The sequence below is a fragment of the Eleutherodactylus coqui genome, chromosome 1 (assembly GCF_035609145.1).
Source record: "Eleutherodactylus coqui strain aEleCoq1 chromosome 1, aEleCoq1.hap1, whole genome shotgun sequence".
NCBI lineage: Eukaryota > Metazoa > Chordata > Amphibia > Anura > Eleutherodactylidae > Eleutherodactylus > Eleutherodactylus coqui.
The window spans coordinates 63,425,002-63,447,537 of record NC_089837.1 but is presented as its reverse complement, the minus strand read 5'-3'; the positions used below and the strand labels follow the sequence as shown (position 1 = coordinate 63,447,537).

The 22,536-nt window shown below is 41.4% G+C and overlaps 1 protein-coding gene across 3 annotated transcripts in view; it reads right to left on the bottom strand.

The window, feature by feature from the left end:
* Window positions 1–16,137: 16,137 nt before the first annotated feature.
* The window catches only part of LDAH (lipid droplet associated hydrolase), a 199,598-nt gene continuing 193,199 nt past the window's right edge, over window positions 16,138–22,536 (bottom strand). For all 3 annotated transcript variants that reach the window (XM_066596791.1, XM_066596800.1, XM_066596783.1), the window contains one exon: window positions 16,138–18,659. In XM_066596791.1, coding sequence (XP_066452888.1) covers window positions 18,471–18,659 — 189 coding nt within the window. In that variant the 3' untranslated portion in view covers window positions 16,138–18,470. The remainder of the gene's footprint in view (window positions 18,660–22,536) is intronic.

Below are 22,536 nucleotides of genomic sequence, written 5' to 3'. Positions count from 1 at the left end.
ACTGGCGATTATGTAAGGGAGCTTATCAATAAAATCCGGCTTCTTAGTGGCTATAGGAAAAGAATAAACAGATTGTGACATTGCCAATACATAAGGGTAACTGTATCGGACTGATGAGATCCCAAAGTAATCAATGATCAATAAAGTATCTATAGACACCAGTTTGCTGTTAATTCATTAGTCCCTGATAAATAATAAACACATAAATAAATTCTCTGATCCTGATCTACCCTGACGTCTGCTGAGTCAGAAAACCACCATACACATTAAATGATGAGCTGGTCTTGCCAAAATTAGGGGAAACTGGTTAATCTGGGACTAATGTATATGACCTTTAGAGGGGTTTTCTGAAATTTTTACTATTGATGACCTTTCCCCAGGATAGTTCATCAATAGTTGATAGACGGGGTCCCGACCAATCATCTGCTGGCAGTGCAGGTGAGTCAGCTGTTTGCTTAGGGGTCGGAGTCAAAAGTGTAATAGAAGGCACCGTTCCCACAGATTTCAACCCCCCTATAAGACCCCATATTTTAAAAAATCTCTACGATTGTGTGCACAGATGTTAATCACCTCTAGACTTTTTATTTAAAGTTGTGAATGACCAAATATCAAAATATATCAATATCAAATGCATAGAAATTAAAAGACGTTTTACATGGGAAGGGTTAGCTCAGGGTTGTTTTAACACATTGGCGAGCCAAGTGCAAAAGTCATGACTGGGCTCCTCCACCTTAAAAAGCTGGCTGTCACCCAACTTTCCTAGAAACAAACACAATTAAAGAACAGCTGAAGAAAATTTCTGAAAGAAGAAAAGAACAGTCCCGTGCATTTGATTCCCCTCTGGATGATGGCTGCAGAGCCCTGACTATGTACTGCTTTACTCGTTGCTTGCGCAGGTTGGGCTATGCCTTGCTAATACGTTCCACAAATTGGCTGGGGTCACAGACACTGACAGGTATGGGCAGCCCCTAATCCGCTCTTCACACACTTCAGGGCAGAGGTGCAAATCGGATCCCTAGCACACACAGCCCCGTGCAGTCTCTCCAGACGGGCCGTTTGTGGGCACTAATGGACAAGAGGATGGGTCATATCACGCTAGTTACTGGGGTATTGGGAGAAAAGCAGCAGGAACCCACAAGATAGGAGCAGCACTCAGGCTCTGAGTCAGTTTTTTCCTGGTTCCCTCCCCTCCGACCATGTCAATTTGTTCAGGAAAAGTTTTGTTTCCGGTAACCGGGTAAGGACTGTTGTCAATTGTAATATACAGACAAGGACTATCTGGGCCAGAGCCAGGACATGAGTTCCTGATGACACCTCGGACCACTCAGGAGGATAAGAGAACCATGACCTTCTCAAAGATCAGTCTGGCACTCCCTGTCCCGGATCGGTTTATTGCCGTTGGACCGACTCATTCCGTGAGAGTCAGGGAAGCCCCGAGCCTTATAACTGAACCCTCTAACATATAAACTCTTCTTCCCCTCCAGTGAATTACAGTAATTCTACTGTAGCAATAGCAGTGGAGTCTTGGGGCTAGAGGAGAACCAGAGATCAATGCTGACCTGAGCTATCGGCGTGAAACCACTGAGCAGCTTCAGTATTCCTCAGTGGTCCTCCGGTGATAGCTCAACACATGAATAAAACTGAATGTAGATGCCATTAGCTGCAACTATGAAGTGCCATAGAAACACCCAATATAGCTGGTTAAAGAGGCCTTTGGGTTAGCTAGTTCAAAAATACTCAGTAATAGATTTTCACATTTCGTTTTAAAAGTTTCTCCACTTTTGACAATCCCCACTTTTTAGAAGGCTCCTTGACATTGAGCTGATTACAATGTGTGTTACCCTAGTAATCAGCTGTAATCTGTGGTGAAACCTAACAGCAAGAGCTCAATTTCCCTGCAGCACCTCTACAGGGGAAATGAAGCATTACACAGTTGTCATTCAAATGAGTGGGTTTTTTGTGTAATACAGGACTGGTCCCCCAGAGCTTTTTGTAACTGCTCTCCACTTTGACCAAGAGATGATGATCCTGAACAGAAGACCACCCTCTATTAATTCAGAATTCCCTAATAGGGAGCATAACAATAGGTTTTCTAAACTAGAGAACCCTTTTAACGCTATAATACGTACATTTACATCCTGGAGGTTTGGGGTTTGTATGGAGGTGGATCGGGGGTCGATCCCACTCTATATAATGTGGGTGCCAGCTGTTTCTTACAGCTGACACCGGGCCGCAACAGCTCTGATAAACAGCACCGCTGATCTGAGCTGTTAACAATTTAAATGCCGCCGTCAATTCTGACAGCAGTATTTAAATGATCCGACCAATGTTCGGGGGTCCGGCATTGCACCCCGCAATGAGATCCTGTGGCAGGGCTTGATAGATTGCCTGTCAGATCACAGTATGATGCAATGCTATGACATTACATCATACTGCAGAAGCAATCAAACTATCGCAAGTTCTTGTCCCCTATGAGGACTGAAAAAAAATGTTAAAATTAGTTTTGAAAATTAATAAAAGTTTTTTATTAATTAATAAAAAAAATAAAAGGCAATAAAGGTTTTTAAAAATACCCTTTGCTATATCTATAATAAAAGAATCTAAAAAATAAGATCCAAAACATATTTGGTATTGCTACATCCGTAAAAGTCCAATCTATCAAAGTATCGCATTATTTACCCCACACAGTAAACGTTGTCAGAAAAGAAAAAACACCAGAATTGCGCTTTTTTGGTCACCCGGTCTACAAGAAAAAATGGTATCAATAGAAACTACAGGATGTCCTGCAAAAATGAGCCTTTGTACAGCTATGTCAACAGAAAAATAAAAAAAGTTATGGCTGTCCGAAGATGGCGGCAGAAAGTAATTTTGAAAAATTAAATATCTTTGGAAAGAAATAAAAGTAGTACAGCAAAAAAGATATATAAATTTGGTATTGTATTAATCACACTGACCCATAGAATAAAGTTATCAGGTCATTTTTGTTGCAGTTTGTACGATGAAGAAACAAGATTCCTCCTCTAAAGATGGTGGAAATTCATTTTTTTCCATTTCAATCCATTTAGAATTATTTAAACGTTTTTCAGTACACTATATGGTACATTAAATAATACCACTGAAAATACAACTTATCCCGCAAAAGCAAGACTTCAGACAGCTGCTACATTGATGAATAAATAAAAGAGTTAGGGTGCCTGTCCACGGGCATGATAAACCGCCGGCAAATCACGCCCTCTGAAGCTTTCCATAGCACTGCTATGGAAAGCGTCGGTCCCCTGTCCACGAGTGGAGAATCATTGCGACTCTCCACTCGCGGTGGGCAATTCGCAGCATGCTGCGAATTGCCCTGATTCTCCGTGGTCAGCCTATCTATCGGATAGGGCTGACCGGCGGAGATTCGGCAGCGGCTCCTGCTCCCGGTCGGCAACTCCCGCGGCGGAGATCCGCCATGGGATACCTCAACGCCCGTGGACAGGGGCTAGAGATGAGCCAGCGTACTCGCTAAGCCTAACTACTCGAGCGAGTAGTGCCTTATGCGAGTACCTGCACGCTCATCTCTAAAGATTCGGATGCTGGCGGTGGCGGGGAGCGACGGGAGAGCGCTCTCCCCCCCCCCGTTCACTCCCGCAACTCACCGCTCTTCCCCGCCGGCACCCGAATCTTTAGAGAGACGAGCGGGCAGGTACTCGCATAAGGCACTACTCGCTCGAGTAGTTTGCCTTAGCGAGTACGCTCGCTCATCTCTACAGGGGGCCTTAGGGAAAACTGAAAATGGAAAAAGGATTGGATCGTTAAAGGGGTTCTTTCATTAAAAAAGAAAAATTCTATACTTTGTTATTCCTCCCCTGTCAGTCTACTTACCAGATCTTCACCTCACTGATCTTCTCCTGTCCCCTGCAGGGAGGGGAGTGTCACTTCACCTCCAACTGGCTGATTCCTCTCCTTCCTGTGAGGTTACATATATTGCCTGCAGTTTCCTTCCTGCCAGCCAATGCACGTTATGTCACGGTTCACAGGCCAGCAGGGGGAGTGCCGATCTACTGCAGAGATTGCTCATGACAGCTGTCTCTGAAATACATCAGAATTCCTTCCTAGGCAGTGAACGCTACAGCACAGGGACGTGACCTTCACTGACCCGGCAGGAAGAGAATGTGAGGAATGCAGCCTTCATAACAAGCCGGCGAGCATGCGGTGAGCTGACCCGGGTCAATGCAAAAGCTCAGTCAGGAGAAGACGTGGTAAGGAGACTTTTCTTTTTAATGCCAAAACCCATTTAAGGGAGGAGTTAAAAAAATACCTTTTCAATTTAATGAGGAGAGCCTATAGGAACACTCTGGGAAACACTGAGCCTGCAGGAGAGATGTATAACACTGTGATTTTCTCTTTGGTGTCCTGTGTCATGCGCCACCCCCTCACCCTTCAAATCCTTCTCCAGATATTACACAGTGCATCAGGTTTTCCTGTAGTTTTCCTTTAAAGGGTGTTTCTGGGCACTAAATGGAAATTCTGAAAATGCTGAAATCTAGGAGGTACACCTAAGTAGCAGCAACCTGAACCTTTTATCTGCCCCTCTGGATCCTCTTCTTCGTCCCGTGCAGCTGCCGATCTACTGCTGTGTTTGCATGCCTAGTTTCTGCAGTAAACACAACAACAGACTGTTACCTACAACTCCCAGCATGCATAGAGCTTATCTCCTGGTCAGCACTGTAGCTCCGCCCACAGCTTACAGATCCTGCAACTTACCAGCACCAACTACCCTCTTAAGAGCACCAGAGAAAGCCTGCTGAAGCAGACAGGAGCTTCCGTTGCTGTCCTCCCATCATGCACTGCTCATAGTTTACTGGCGGCTATGGACAGGGGAGGAAGTAGCAAATGGGGACAAGATGCCAGAGCAAATGGAGAGATTTTTTAGGTGGAGGGTCACGTGACAGATAGAAAATGAAGAAAGTAGTTAGACCGGGTACAGAGAACCTATTACAAAATGACTTCTTGTGATGATGTACATTAGATTTTAAAATGCTAGTCTGTGCCCGGAATACCCCTTTAAGTAGGTGTCTATATGCCACATTCCATTTCTAGCACTTGATTAAAAAAAACAGAAGTTTGTACAGGTACAATGTCTGAAAATAAGTGATGGGCAATGAATTAGAATAATAATGTGACCTGCTTTAGTTCATCGTGTATGCAGGGAATTTTTCAGTAGAAAACAAAAATTCTCGGTATGGGTCAGTAAATATTAATTGCAAAATGTTATACATCAATGCTGAGATGTAATCATGGTCGCTCAATGGTTTAGTCCACATTGGAGAAGAATATTTCTATTTGCAAATGTCAATCAGCTGTGATTACCGATGTTTTACATCTCTGAAATGACTGTTTGGATGTATGTGCTAAGCATAGAGTCCCCTACATAAATCCAGCCAGTGACGTCTCACTGCAACATATGGCCAAAGACAACATATGGTCCAAGTCTTCTGAACTCCACTGGTTCTACAAGAGAATATGTATTCTATGTATTCCTCTCATCTTTGTATTGGATTGTTAGATATATCTACAGTTGGAGTATTCCCCGATGTATATCTCAGACAGAAGGCTATGGCTTCTGCCACTGTATAGGAATTATAGTGGTGTTGTATGTTGATGCAAGATTCAGGATACCATGCAGTTGATAGAGTAATCACAGAACACAATATTGAATTAAGAGCATGGAAATAACAGTGAACAATGATAGTGAATAAGCAACTGAACTTTCACTTTTGACTATCTAAGCACAATGTACTATCAAATCTAAATCAGGGACCATAAAACCTTCACATCTCTATCAGTGGACTATTTAAGTATGTTTTCATTTCTCTACCCATCCTATTGTAGTACCATTTTAAGTGCAAATTAACCACATCCATGTCTGTGCCTTGTCATGTGCATGTGAATATATATATATATATATATATATATATATATATATATATATATATATATATATATATATATATATATATATATATATATGCATGCCTCTTCGGATCTATTTCATTATGCCTGAGGAAGACCCCTGAGTGGATTTGAAAGCTCGCTATAACATCATGTTGTTTTGTTAGGCATTAAAAGGTGTCATATCTACAAGATTACTTGGTTTCTCTTGCTGGGAACAGTCACATCAAATCTAATGTAATAGTGCCTTCTGAGCAATATTGTTATCACTCTACTAATATCAATACAGTGTCATAGAAGTACAGGTTTCATAGCAGAACTCACAATATCTCTTATCTAAAGGTCACGCATTTCTCGAGATGCTATTTTACTTTTTCCTTATGGAAATATCACAGTCCCGAAATTAGGGGTTCTCAAGGCTTCCCCACTGGTGTGGATGACTCTCAGAAACTTGTGCCACACTCAATATTCCCTTACGACTCAGTCTCTTTCTCCAAATGCAATTATGGTTCCTTAAAGTAGGCCTATTGAGTATTCGGTACCTGTCCCTATCGGTGTACACACCTATAATACTTTCAGAGGCTGGCCTCACTTACAGTTCAATGTGCAGGAATTGCAGCTTCCAATGACCCAAGCAATCTCACAGTGTTGTCTGAGGGGAATGCAACTCCTCTCTCCATCTCCTCCTCTGTGCTGCTTGGTTCTCCTACTTTCCAGGTGGTTGTGATCCTGTTCCTTCTCTCTCTCACAACCAGCAGCTTCTTGCTTCTGTCCAGTGCCTCCTCAGCTCACTATGCAGTTACAATTGTCTTGTTTTATATCAGAGAATCCTCCAATCACACCAAATTTCAGCCCAAGGGGATTTTAGCATAATTTTTGGCACCTCTCTCCAGTCCATCTCATTGACAACATAAATCCCATGGGATGAGTCCCTTACAGTGACATATATTGCCATAGGTTCCCGTCGTTCCTTTAGTGTTGACCCGTAATAATATATTGTTCTCTCTAAAACATCAAGCTTGTTGATCCGCTTCTAGTCTACTGAGGGATCTACATGTGCTGTAATAGGGTTGCGTGTCCTCTGACTATGGAATAACTGAGAAAGCTCCAACTTGAGAAGTTGTAGCTTGAAGCAACAATAGCAGAAATGCACAGTAATTACCATGAACTGTGACATAGCAGAACGATCTCTGGAGAAGAGAAGGAACACAACTGGAGACAACCGTGGTCTGTATGACAAACAAATGTAGGACTCTGCGGGAGTAAAAACAGCCTGAAGTGCAAGCTGTATACAATCTAAAAAAAATATAACAATACAATAAACAGTCAAAAAGACATAAAACCGACAGACAATAGACTGGGAGACATTTACTACCGCAATGTACATGACCTAATTCAATTAAAAACAATTAATGACAACTTCATATGTGTTTTCTGTTGGTTAAGAATCAGTTTAATTGTTTCGGAGACATGGCTCGAGGTCCCAGTTAAATGCCTGGCACAGAGAGTTCCTAAGAGGAAGTAATAACTTGCTCCATAAAATTGTGATTAGCCTTAAAGTTAAAACATCTGATAATCATAAGAAGGTATTCAGCAGAAAGCGCAGGGATTTACTAGTCAGAAACCAGCCATAAGTAGTAACACAACGGTCATGTGAAATATAACCAAAAATACAGCCTATTACTACTGTGAGCTAGTAAACATGAAAGCTATGGGATATTATGAATGGAGAAGAAGCCTTCGCATATCAAAGGACTTGAATACTCAGGGCCTCGTTACATGGGCCAAAAAAAATTGGTCAAATTCCCTCGATCTGCAAGAATCTGAATGATTATTGTTCAGTCTAAATGCATACAATGATAAATTAATTTGTCGTTCAATTTATGCATAAAGGCTGAACGATGGATTGGACCTTGTAAACAGTCACAGAAAATGGCCATGTACTTACTGACTAAAGAGGGCAGAGAGCTGTTTCCCCTCAGCATGCAGGTAGAAGACTACCAAATGAGGGAGCTAATTACACCTGTGAGGGACACCGATGAGACAGCCACTCACACTGCCTCTTAATATAGAGGGGGGTTGGCTGCTTGGTGTATACTCCCACACAGAGTAGATACAAAGTGGCAGACCATTCTGATACATGTAGTGCACCATGCAGAGCAGCAACCTATTAATGACTCCATAATAGTTCGGCGGGTTGCCCTGCACCTCAAACAGTGAACCACATTGGTACTGCCACCCTGGGCTCCCCCTGGAGTCTTAAAGCCACACTGCATGTGAATAATAGATAATAAATGCAAGGCATTAGTTGGATTTTGGCCAAAATACATATATATATATATATATATATATATATATAAATGCTGAGGGGATGCAGTTTCCTGCCCTCCTTAGTTAGTAAGTATATGGCTGTTTTCTGTGATTGTTTTATATATTTCCCCACTACAAGCAAGGAACCTTGACGCGGTTAGTGAGCTGATTTATCTTGGCCAAAATCCAACTAATACCTTGCATTTATTATCTATCATTCACATGCAGTGCAGCTTTAAAACACCAGGGGGAGCCCAGGGTGGCAGTACCAATGTGGTTCACTTTTTGAGGTGAACATTTTGATGTTTTTATATTTCCCCTTCTGTGACCTTGTAAACAGACAGTCTTACATCTACGAATGACTGCTCGTTTACTGTGAATGTAGGCGGCCGTAAACGTTTTCCAGCCCGCTCTGCCTCCATTCATGAACGATGATCGTTACTGTGTAAAAGCACAGGAACGATCATCAAAGAGATAGCCTGTTGGGCGTGTAAAAGCACCCTTAATGGTGTTACCAAGACAATCATTTTTTACATTGAAGTCCAGACGTGGGTACAGCTTCAGAAACTGTGGGCTCTGCTTAGGGAAAGTGTAGCACATTCTGTAAAAAAAAATTAAGCACCTGGAAGTTGTTGTTTTGCTGCAAAACTCGGCATGTGGTTATATCTCTGGCAAATATGCAAATGATTGGAGTTGTGGTCTGATTAGATGAACGATCTTGCCATCTGAGGCCCTAAACGCAGTTCCACCCTGGATCTATACATAGACTTTCGTATGTAGTGGACCTCTTTATCCTCTTGTGTAGAGCTTATTGATCACTCAACATACTTCTAAGATGCAATCAAAGAGATTTCGTCCAGCTAACAGAGTTTGAGAGAGGGCGCATTATTGGGATGCAAGAAGCTGGATGATCATATTGCCGAACTGCCGCCACCTGGCCCATTCTGACCAGACTATTATGAGGTTTTGGGAGCAGTGGATGCATGAGGGAATATACACAAGGCGACTGAGCTCAGGACTCCCTTGACAGACCACCAGTAGAGAGGATTGTCTGATCACCCAACAAGCACGAGCAGCTTCAATTGTTTTGCTGTCTGCCATCCAGAGACAGGTGACACCATCATTACAGGCCCCTGTGTCAGTCAGAATCATTTCCAGGCACTTGGCTGATGGACATTTGGTCTCACAGTTTCCATTACATGCACTACCTTTGACACCCACGGTTTCTGTTTGCAGTGTTGTTAGGATCAACAAAACTGGACTGCTACAAAGTGGAACCAGGTTGTCTTCATCGACAAATACAGGTTTAACTTGGGCACTGACGATGGCCGTGTTCATGTCTGGAGACCTAGGGGAGTGGGCTCACTTACAATTTTGCCTATGAACACTGCCATAAATAAAGAATCGTATCTAAGCATCCTCCAAAAGCAACTTCTCCCGACCATCCAGGAGCAATTTGGTGATAAACAATGCGTTTCCCAGCAAGGTGGAGTAACATGTCACAAGGTAAAAGTGATAACTAAGTGGCTCGGTGAACAAAGCATTGAAATTTTGGGTCCCAGGCCAGGAAACTCCCTAGATCTCAATCCCATTGAGAGCCTGTGGTCAATCCTCAAAAAGCGGATGGACAAACAAAAACATAGAAATTGTGATAATCTTCAAGCACTGACTAGGCAAGAATGAGTTGCCAACAGTCAGGATTTGACCCAGAAACTGATATTCAGCATGTAAGGGCAAATTGCAGAATAATAATGGTCAATACTGTAAATATTAAGTCTTTGTCTAAAATTAATGTATTTGCCCAAAAAGTTTTAAAACGTATTAAATGCTTATAATTGTACTTCAGTATACAGTAGCAACATCTGACAGTAGCAAGATCTAAAATCATTGAAGCAGTAAACTGTGAAAACCTAAATTTGTGTCAGTCTCAAAACTTTTGGCCACAACTGTAGAAGGCCCACTGAGTGAAACAAAGAAAATGGATTTGTATGTTTAAAAATAACAAAGGGTAGCCTGGAAGTAGTAAAAAAAAGTCCAAAACTTTCTCATACACCTAACAAAATCTTTCTTATGCACCGATATTCCATCTTGCATGATGACTAGTCTGCAGTGTTAATAGTCATGAAACATCACATAACTATGTCATTCAATAGCTGCTATAAGACAGTATATCCCTGTAGAAGGAACCTCACAGGAGGGAGTTTTATTGTTGGTGGGAGAATTCCAAAGGCATAGAACTCTCAGGCTGTGGAGTAACCTATGGGAGTATTTAAGCACAGGTATTTTTTTTAGGCCTGTACGGTTTCCATAGTACATTAAAGGGGTTGTCCCGTGAAAGCAAGTGCGGTTATACACTTCTGTATGGCCATATTAATGCACTTTGTAATATACATCGTGCATTAAATATTGGCCATACAGAAGTTATACACTTACCCCCTCTCCATGGCGACGATGAAGCCTCTTCTCTGGTCGCCGCAACAGTCGGAGCTTGCGCAGATAAGAATCCTCTGCTGGCTGTGTCTGGACTCACGAACGGCATCCTGGCTCCTCCCTCTTCTTCGCGTCATTGTAGCTCCGCCTCCGTCACGTGGTGCCGATGAGGTGGCTGTAATCGGCAGTGGAACGCAGGATGGAGAAGAACATCCACGGTGCACCATGGGAGAAGACCCGCGGTGCACCGTGGGAGAAGACCAGCAGCGCCATCTTTGAAAGAAGAAAAGACAAAGCTGCAGAACGGGGATCCAGGTAAGAGGAATTTTTTTTTAAAATAACACATGGATGGGGCATTACTGTGGACTAACTGGGGGTCTGTGTAAAAAAAAAAATTATGTTTTGTCGCGGGACAACCCCTTTAAGTGACATAACCAAGACCCATGAGGGCAGATAGAAGTATACATGGAAACGTAGAGTTGGAAGGGACCTCCAGGGTCATGAAGTCCAACCCCTTGCTCAATGCAGGATCACTAAATCATCCCTGACAGATGTCTCTCCAGCCTCTGTTTGAAGACTTCCATTGAAGGAGAACTCACTACCTGTCATGGCAACCTGTTCCACTTATTGATCACCCTTACTAATCCATGTCTCCTTCCTTTCAGTTTCATCCCATTGCTTCTAGTCTTTCATTGTGCAAATGAGAATAGGGCTGATTCCTCCGCACTGTGAAAGTCCTTCAGATATTAGTAGACAGCTATTAATTCTTCTCTCAACCTTGCTTTTTGCAAGCCAAGCATTCCAAGATCCTTTAACCGTTCCTCATCGAACATGGTTTGCAGACCGCTCACCATCTTGGTAACTCTTCTCTGAACTTGTTCCAGTTTGTTGCTGCTGCATCACACCGTTGACTCATGTTCAGTCTGTGATCTATTAGTATACCACAGTCTTTTTCAAATGTGCTGCTGTTTAGCTTAATTCCTCCCTTTCCGTAAGTTTTTTTTCATTGTTCTTTCCCAGAAGTAGGACTGTGCATTTCTCCTTGTTAAATCCCATTCTGTTAGTCACCGCTCACTGTTCTAGCTTGTGCACATCTTTTTGAATTCTCTCTCTTCGCTAGTGTTAGCTATCCCTCCTAGCTGTGTGTCGTTAGCAAATTTGATCAGTTTTCCCTCAAGTCCCTCATCTAGATCATTTATAAAAATGTTGAATGTTGATAGGCTGCTGTCTGAAACATACCTCTCTGTTCAAGTCCTTTGGAGTTCCCCACTAATAAGAAGACAGCTCATAAAGCCATACCAAAAGGGACAGGGACTTTATTCAGCTGCATATTTGTACGTGCATACCGGCGATCATCTCCTGATCAAGCGGTAAGAATATGAGCCACTCGGGAGACCTACTGCGCAGGTAGTTAGGAACCTATGTCATTTTAAAACTATCTGCAGATGTTTAAATTATCAAGCATTGTCTTCACTGGAGATGACCTCCCTTGGTAAAGCTCCCTTGATTATAGGAAACTATATGTAGATGACTTTTTAAACTATCTTGGATCTCCTATACAAGAGGCTACAATCATTTTGGTTTTATTGACCGTAATGGATTTTTAATCCTTACTATTTATTTCTCAGTATCGCAAGTTGTGTTGGTGTGGATTTACAGGTACAGCAATCCCATAGCAGCATAAGTCTTTGGAACGTAAGAGAAGATCGACTCTAGTATTCTTTAATTACTTCTATTTGGTATTTGCAATGTGCACAATTAAATTTCCCATTGCAACGTTCCATTTTGCAAACAATAAGTGTTTTTGACTAATTAAGCAGATTTTGACTAGTCTATGTTGGTAAGTTAACTACCATAGAGAAAATGATTTTTCTCTAAGCGTATATGAGGTTTGAGCTGGTAAAAAATGTTTCATGTTTGCTGAATTTTTATTTCTACTTTCTATTGAAACACACAAAGTTCTGCAATTTTGGAAAAATATTCATCCTTGAACTAAAACAGTAAAACAGAATAGCAAAGTAAAGCTTTGGTGGCTCTGACTAAGGTGTTCTCCGACATACTAAATCTGTAGAAACAAACCTTCATAACTGTCCTCTCCCGTCTAGCTGAAGTCTGAATTTTTTTATTACATTTGTTGAACTAAAAAACAGGAGAGCTGTTCCCGAATGTACTGATGCTTGGAGTACATTTGTGACCCGCTATGGGAGTCAACAGCTGGAACTGTTGGCAGAAACCAAAAATTTCCTTTTTTTGATGGAGGTTCTCTGTCTGCACGCTATGCAGACTGAAAAAAAGAGTAACACATAAGGTTGAAGCCCAATCATCATGACATGTAAGGAAAGATAACTAGTTATTACTTAGATTAAAAAAAAAGTTAGGGGAGTGTCTACAATAAAAGATATTCAGCCCCTCGTAAATAATTCAGACCACACACTAGAGATCACTGTGGTTTTTATTGCTGAGCATCTTCACCTCCTGGTATTATCCAGATAATCGGAGCTTACTTTCTTAACAATTTATTACTTTTACACATAAGAATTACCAGGTCGGGTCACTTGGAAAGAGTTGCAGTCTTCTTGGACTGTTTTTAGAACTTTCAGTTTTCACGCACAAACATTCTGTAAGTTCAATGAAGCTCCACACTACTTGGGAATTGAATGTACATATCGTAGCATGGATTTACAAAAATGATACATTTGACAGGATGGACATTTCCGTACCTCCTAGTTCCTCTACTAGAGAAGACAACAATGGCCAAGACAACAATCCCTATGGATATTTCCTTGTATACCAGTATGTTTTACGAATTTGGAAGCAATCTGTCCTGAAATGACGAGCAACAGTAACGTTGTTAAGGTCCTTCTTCAACTTGCTTGGTGAACTTCAGAAGATCTCTTTCACTTCACGTTTCAATGCCATCTTTATAAAACCTGTCCCTAAACAAGAAAAAAAGTTGCCTGAGGTCACCAACTATCTCATGTGCATTTGGGATTGCTGACTGTCCTTCGACTGCAGATGCTGGGAGAAGAAAGATCAAGTAAGTTCGATTTCAACAAGTTTGTTCCTGCAGGAGATAAGCCATTGCCAAAGTTATTTGGCAGCAGCTTGTTCCCCTCTTCCCATTGACATCAACATGCACACTTGGCCAGGCGTCCATTTAATGGTGGAGTATGCAGAAATATCTGTCCACCAAAAGCTATCCTATGTTTACAGCTAGCTTTAGGGCAGCCATCTGTCTCCGAGTGCTCTCCTATTTCTCGCTGTGGTCAGCTTTCCATTTTTCAATCATTTGTTGCACTCTTGAATTACGATGCAGTTTAAAGGGAACATGTCAGGTTGTAAATGTAGTCTGATCTGCAAGTTTCATGTCATAGAGCAGGCGGAGATGAGTAGATTGAATACACTGCTAATTTTGGGCTTAGAAGTTCAGTGAGTAGTCTTGCTCATTGACTAACAGCTTTCCATGTATAAGTGTGCATACAGAGACAACTGTTTATGAGTAGGCCAGCCCACAGGACTCCTAAGCCCAAAATGAGCAGAAGTTTAGTAATAGTATACAGAATCTTTTCACACAAAACTATATATCAATCTACTCAGACCCTACTTCTATATAATATGCTGCCTGCAGACCAAACAGGTTTTTTTTGCAACCTGACAAGTTCCCTTAAAGGGTATTGTGGCCAAGCATGAAACCAGGTCAGCCGATCATAATACCCGCTTGGTCCTAAAGATGTTTGTTGGAGGATTCTGAAGAGTACAGATTGTCTAGTGAAGTATTCAGTGACAGGAGTCCTTTTCACAGGGGATCTTATTCTCTTCTCACAGATATGCATACATTCCAAGTCAGAGTCTATCCAATGTAATTTAGCCAACAACGCACATGGCATAGACCAATACTTTTCATATGAAGTTCTATGAAAGACCAGGGTTCCTCTAAAGTAACAATGGTCAATGAAGTTTGGTGTGTGTTGGCGATGCTGGTCTCATGCTTCCTCAAAGGAAGGTTACACACTACATTGCTTGATAAAGGACGCTGTTCTCTGAAATGTCGCTACACTTTACTGATCTTTGAAAAATTACACATAAATTACCTTATATTTGGAATTTTTTAACGTGGATTGAAATAAAGTTAGACTTTTATGTACATCGTATTTCTAAGAGCCTATGGTGCAATTGTTTTTATTTGAGGAGTTGGTTAAACATGTAAGACCTCAAGGCAGTAGAGGTCTACAATCGCATGCAGCATACGGCTATTATTTAACGGGGGACCAATGCAACCTTCACCACGTAGAAGGTCTCATGCTTCTAACATTTAGTAAAATTGATTGAAACACACAATCAATACTACTAAAGTCAATAATACACCATCAGTCTCCGAAGCAGTAAGTCTACTTACCGTAGACACATATGAGAAGAGCTCTGATGGTGAAACAGATAGTGACACTCAGTCTGAGGCCAGCCGTAGAGCCATAAGTTTAGGGTGAAGTAAGGGTACTTTTACACAGGATGACTATTGGGCGCTTAAACCCCGACAGCCGTCCCACTTATTATCACTTTTGTACTTTTATACAAGAGCATTAGTCGTTCAGTGAATGGAGGCGCAGCGCTCTGGAGATCTTTTCCAACCACCCGCCTTCATTCAAAATAACCATCAGTCATTCCTAGATGAATGACTGTCTGTTTAAACAATCCAACAGTCGCTTGATTTTGAGGTGAGCTGAAAACCAAGTGAGCACAACAAGTATGCAATTCCTGCTCACTTGGTCTGTTGGTTCCTGTGTTTACATGGGACAACATTCACCAGTAATTGCTCCTTTGAGCAATTACTTGAACGATTATTGGCCCATGTAAAAGTACCCCAAGGTAAGCTCAATTTACCACCATTTTAAGGAGTGAAGTTTGCATCTATAGTTAGAGGTGTGCTCTGTATTGTACTGTTGTATTTAGACTGAGCAATTTACTATTGTAGACAATCACTGATCAACAAGATTGGTGCTCATGTACTAGGTCTCTACATGGGTCGATTAGAATTCTATTATGGGACAAATGATTGTACATTCGATCCCCCATAGGATACATCATTCGTCATTGTTGTTGAGTACATCCCTCTTTCATATAACAAAATAATCTGTTTTTGCCACATAAAAGATGTGATCAACTGTACAACAAGATAAACATTCTTGCCTAATAATTGGGCTGTGTAAAAGGCCCTTAACCTCGGCCAAATTTCAACCCATATGCTTTTTCTAATATACAGAATAAAGACAGAACCCATAAATTCCTCACATATGGAAACTACATAAAAAGTAGGATCCAGTTTTTTTTGCAGTCTCCCCGGACACACAGGTTTAAATTCCGCTAGTTGTTGGCATCAAGAAGCAACTGATAACCAGAAAGGTGATATCTCATGGTTCTCAGGTCAATTCAATCACTCGAAACCCCAATATAAGATTTGAAGAACAGACATTGACTGAAGGCTTTTAATAAATAGGGATATATTTGTATGGAATATTTTTTTTTTGTATCTTAGACTCCCAATAGCAAATGTTGCACCCACCATATATATTAGATGCCAGAAGAAAGCTGATGAGTCCCACATGTCATAATTGTTCCCAAAATCTTCAACACACATTGAGTACTTTAAAAAACCACTAATCCATAGGAATAACAGTACAGAGTACAGGTAGTGGGAGATCTATAAACAACTTAGTTTTGGACTGTACATGTGATCTCATATAGTTATATACATAGATATCACAGACAAATATTTGAAATAGTAGAAAAGCAGACCATTGGTATATGATTCTAAATAACACATAGTCCCGGATAGCAGTCATAAACTACAAGAAGTAAACTCGGATACTACAGACGTTTTACGTATGTCAGGCTCTGTTCACACTTCCGTCAAGTTTTTCATCCGTTTTGTCATAGGAGCACAAAAAGCAACAGATTGCCAGAGCCATTGTATGACGGACACTAACATCGCCTGATGAACACTACTGACTCATAATGTGCTCCATCGGGTTCTGTTGCAATGTCGTTCTGATGAGAAGGATAGCAGAGCATGCTGCACTATTTTTATAATGAAATGTGGCATAGTCCTTGAAGGAGTCTCCAACAGAAATGTGAACAGAAACTTACTACCATGTCTATCATTTCTACATTTGCAGTGCATTATCGAGCCTTGATATGGGTTTGGCATAACTCTACTGTACCTCAATAGGATGTGGGGCGGAAGGGGTTCTGTTTCTTCTTATGGGAGGTGTGAGGAGACGTATAGTTCATGCAATGCTCCTCTGGGAAATTTGGTAAGCAAATAGCATGACTAAGAGGAAATCCAGAAGAATCCATGCCCCAAGGATCACTACTTTATCTCTTAAATCTCCAGTTCTGAGACCTCACATTCACATACATAGGTGTTGGAAAAACTACTCGAGAAATGGCAAAGCAGTCACCAAATATCGGCCTCAAGATAGGTCTGAAGTTCTTTGATGAGTGGGAGCTTTTATTAAAAGGGCTTCCCCTTGGTCTAAAATTTGTGCGGCACCGCTCTACATATAATTATTCTTATGTACCCTAGCGAACACCGCTATATTTTTTGTGGTGGTCCCTCGAGTTACAATGGCCTTAGGTGACAATATTTCCAACATACAATGATCTTTCCTTGACCATCGTAACTTGAAACCAGACTCAACACACAATGCCTTAGGGCCCTTTTACATGGATTCAGTCTATCACTTGATCATGCAAAACTCAACGACAATAGTTCAGTGTAAATATTGTCAGAGACTGAATAATGAATGATAATTCATTTACTTATAGTTTACGGTTCAGTTTAGCATGCATAAAAATCACATGACAATTGGCCCGTGTAAACAGACAGTCGTAAATCTAAATAGAGATGGCCAGCCGGAAGCCATCTGTGGCGCACTCCACTTCCATTCACTGAACGATTATTGCTCCTGTGAAAGCTCAGGAGATATAATCTTTGGGATGACTGTCAGGCGCTGTGTAAAAGGACCCTTAGACACTGTAAGCCTATGCCACATGCAATTTCTAGCCAAGCAGCATGGGCATTTCACTGGTGAACCATCTGTATTACTGAAGTGCGTACACTGATTGTACTATAGGGAGGTGCTACTAGACAGCCAATGTGGTCATGTGCCAAGATGAGCTGCTCCTTTGGAGCACCAGTCTTTTTTTCTATGTGTTCTGTACATCCCTGAACACGCTCCTGTCCTCATCATAGTAAGTGATTTACAACTTCCAGCAGCTCTGACTGTTATAAGTAAGAGCTTGCGTCATCTGTATGTTATTTGCTTCAGTTTCTTTTTCTCATTTTGGTTTGCTTAGAATTAATTAGTAGATTTCCATTAAATTATGATTCCACTATTCTCAACTCGCAATGGTCATTCTGAAATGAATTAATATTGCAAGTTGATGGATCACTGGTGTATTCGATTAATCAGGCCTCTCCGTAACCATCTTGATAATTATCAGTCATAAGTATGAAAATTATCACATCTTACTGAGATTAAAACTACCAGATTTTTCAGTAATTTGCATCCAAAATAAACTATTGAAGATCACATAATTCATGACTTTGCTCTAAAAATCTCCACCCAATGTATGGGTTGTATGTCTCCTCGAGATTCACTTCTGGGCCTTATGTACAGCCAAATGTTTGTCAAGCTAGCGATGAAACAGCCATAATTGACCCTAAGCTATGATTCTGTGATCTCTAACCCGGGACCTTAAAACCGAGCTACAATTCTAAATACTTCTTGGAGGAGAACAGCTCAGAAGTTTGGTCGTTTGCTTAACCAGTTTATAACCAGGGAAGCGACTTCTTTGCTGGAGTCCAAGACGAAGGCATGTCTGTAGCCCTTATCGCACAGCCAGATGTTGCCTTTGGGGAAATCCTTCCTAATATCTTCATAATACTGGGCTGGACACCAGTTATCTACGGCACCATAGTAGAAAATCAACTGAAAAAGAGAAAAAAAACAATAAGAAGAACATTTCTTTTTAGAATTTCAGTTGCAGAATGACATTGTGTATCTATTAGTTATGCAAAATGTTTCGCTCTGGTTAAAATAAAAAGTAAAGGGTAGATTTCCTCCAACATGGCTGCCAACTGCCTGGAGATAAGAAACGTAATATTTTATAAATGTGCACGCTAAACATTTCAAGAAAAACAATATCACCAAAGGGCAGAAATACACAAATTGATATAGAAATATTACCACGCTGCAGAAACACAAGCAGACTTAGGATTTCTTTGTGACTTACAGTATTGTTAACAGAACATTTATTCATGATCTGACTGGCGCTCAATACTGTTTAAAGGGGGAATGTCCACATGTGAACTCCACTGTACAATTCACCGAAAAAGTTGAGCAACTTTGTAAATACATTGCATTACTTATTTTGTACGGATCGTGGATTATAGCCTGTGCTACAGTTCAGAGCTGCTTTTACAATTCTGCGGCTTCGGAGCTCAAATCTCCCATCGTTGCTTGCTGGCTCAATAGAGGTGCAGACAACGGATATAAAGGACAGAGGGTTCTCTTTAACAGGTCCAATAAGGAAACCTGCATCCTTTTTTGGAAGTTTTGCCCTGGCTGCATGACCTAAAACCATTAGTTTTATTTACACCTCTGTTCACGTTTACTCAGCAATACCCCATTGTGTGAAGTTTTGGAGACCGCAACACCCAACACACCACCTATCTAACTACCCTATCTCTAGAATCGTGCCTACCTTTGCACAACCAAGGCAGGTTTGGCATAACATTGGTACATTCACCCCATCTTGATTAATCTATGGAGTGCCTTACTTCTTCCTTGCTTATTAATTACAGGCTCATTGTAAAAAAACAAAAAAAAAGCATATAACATAGAGTATAAGTTCTTAAGTAGGATCCACCTGTAAGGAAAAGAGCAGCAACCTAAACTTTTCTATGCAGTAAAAAATCTATGCAACTCCTTTGGCATATATATAATGCCCACTGCATCCTAAGGACACATTTGGCAAAAACAAGATATGAAGATAGCCTCACAACATCACAGAAAGACTATTACTTGTCATTCACAGGCCAACTGTAAAGGCCGTAGACAGCAGAGGACCTTACAGAAACAAAAGGGTTAACGGTTTTCACACATGCCTGTCACGGATGTCACCCCGACCGATCCCGCCTCTATCACCGATTTGTCACAAATCGACTGTTCTGAGCGATCTCGCCACTATGACTGCTTGTCACAGTAGAGCCTCGATCGATCGGTCTAGCAGGATTGCAAGCGTGGAGTTATTAGAATACAGGTGGATCTCTACCTAGCTTTCCCAGGCTTTTGCCTGCATGCAGACCGGAAGCTCAGATCATCCCCTGCTCCGTTGTAATGACCCAGTGCCCTGCAATACCCACACAAATACACGCTGCCACCACCAGCTGTTAAGGGAAGCTGGGATTCAGACTATGAATTATTAACACAATTATTAACTATGAATTATTAATCTTCAGAGTTATGGTTCATTTTAAAATGGACAAGCCTGACTAATAAATTGTAGAATTATTGTAGAAAAAGACTAGCAGTGCAGATATATATACAAAAGATATACAAAAAGGTTGTTACACGGGAGTGTAAGGGAATACAGATATACACAACAAAACAATTCTTAAAATGGCAGGAAGAAAATAAAAAGAAAATATCAGATTTGGGATACACGCGCCAAGGTTCTGATTGGTGGAGTTCCTGGAAACAAAATGGGACAGTCCATATGCAGCAGCATATCTCTGGGGCCTGGCCCTGGGTATCTCTGAGACGCTTAGTTTTTAACGTTTTTCCAGAACACACCTCTCTGAGATCATTCAGAGAATGGTGGGGTAAATGCGTATGGACTTGTGGAAAACCATAATTCCCCATTTCGGCCATATCTTCGCAGAGGATCCTTTGATCGGGAAGATATGCCTGCTATATTTATCATCATGATTTTATCTAGTCATTGATATCAAGCGTGACACGTAAATTATAAGCAGGTTCGGGGATATTAAGTTTGAGGGTGCTCTGAGGCTCGTAATGAACAGTGTGTGGGTGCATTTTATTCAGCTGGGCTGCCCGATTCTGACAATATAATTCATATCGGGCTGGGACCTTCATATACCCAATAATTTTTATTAAAAAATGTCCCTTTTATTCAACTTTCGGTGCCTAAACGGCTGGGAGAACTCCGCTTTTAGATGAATGAGCTTCCTGAGACTTCATTAACAGGTAAATGATAAAACAATGCAGTGTCCTCATGCTAAATTCAAGTCTCCTGGCTACATTTGAAGCCAGAAGACTTGAGGAGAACGGAGGGGCTTATTTACATCACAGCTAATGTGAGGTAATACAATTACCTTTCTAAATGCAAATATTCAGTGGGGAGGAAATAGGTTAGGGGCATGCATGGGATTATACATTGGATAAAAAAATTGGATGCTGACTCTAGGTCTAAGGCTGACACACAGAACAAAATGGCTGACGGCCTAACAATCTCTATATCACAATGCCGACTACCGAAGACTACATAAGAAGGGTTTGGTTGCTTGGAGTTATCAATATGCATCCAAATGATCACTACTCACAGAAGAGTGTACTGTATGTAGCCTGATGTAAAGAACATTGACTCGGACAAACAGAACATTGTGGCTGTGTATAGTTTATACAGAAGTCCACATTTAGTCTTCAAAGTGATTCAATTCGTGTCTTCATTTGGACATCCTTGAATAGGCCCTACGTAAAAGGGAAGAGCCGTGTCCAGCTTCCCTCTTACTACTGTAGCGGCTCCGAGCCGCTTGGGCAAGTGGCCACTTCAGGCTCTGCTCCGTCAGACAAAGCAGGGTAATGAAGAGTGAGAATTCTGGTCATGCACCAGAAACAGGCGCACAACAGTGAATTTAGGTGCATGAAACACCAGAAGATTACAGCGCTGGAAAGCTCAGAGGTGTAAGTCTTGTCCACCCCCTTCCTGACAGTTACTATATAAAAAGGTGTCTGCCATGCCACAAGGTTGTGTGAACACATGGACTATTATCGTGAGATGGGTGCTTCTGGGATTGCTTAAAACAGGTGCAACAGTCTATAAGGAGCTGCTGCCCGGGAGAGAGAAGAAAGCATGGACCCTGGCTGTGAAAGGACTGTGTAGAGAGCACCTTGCACCCTGTGCATAGGAACCACAGGTCATCATCTGCAACCAGGGCCAGGGCAGTTGTGCTATTAGTCCCAACCTGGTAGGAGGACATCTGCAGAGGGACAAGGATTTAAGGAAACTGTACTAGAAGAGTGCTCCTGACTCTGGACTAGCCCTGTTTGGTCGAAGTAAGTACTGCCAGATGACGCAGTGTAAGTGAGGCTGGCCTTAAACTAACAATAGGTATGTACACCATTAGGCACTCAAGCAGTTAAACAACAGGCTTGTTGTGTAGGACTGGAACTGTTCAATTTGGCTTACAGTTACAGAATGTGATAGTGCTACAGGGATGCAAGCCTACACAAGAGAGACATATTAGCTGGGGTTTTCACATAGATTATGTTGCTAGTCATTGAGTGTTAATCCCTTAAAGTACAGACTGAGTGATTTGCATTTGTGTTTGAGTTGTCTCATTGACACGATTTTGCCTAAATTGTTTCCTGTTAAGCATGAAGTATTATTGATCCTAGAATTTAGTTAGCCATAGTTAGAGTTAGGTAAATCTATGGTAAAAATTAAACTGCTTGCCTGTCATTATAACTAGAGATGAGCGAACGTACTCGTTTAGGGCGATTTCGCAATCGAGCACCGCTTTTTTTGAGTAACCGACTACTCGGGCGAAACGTTTCGGGGTGC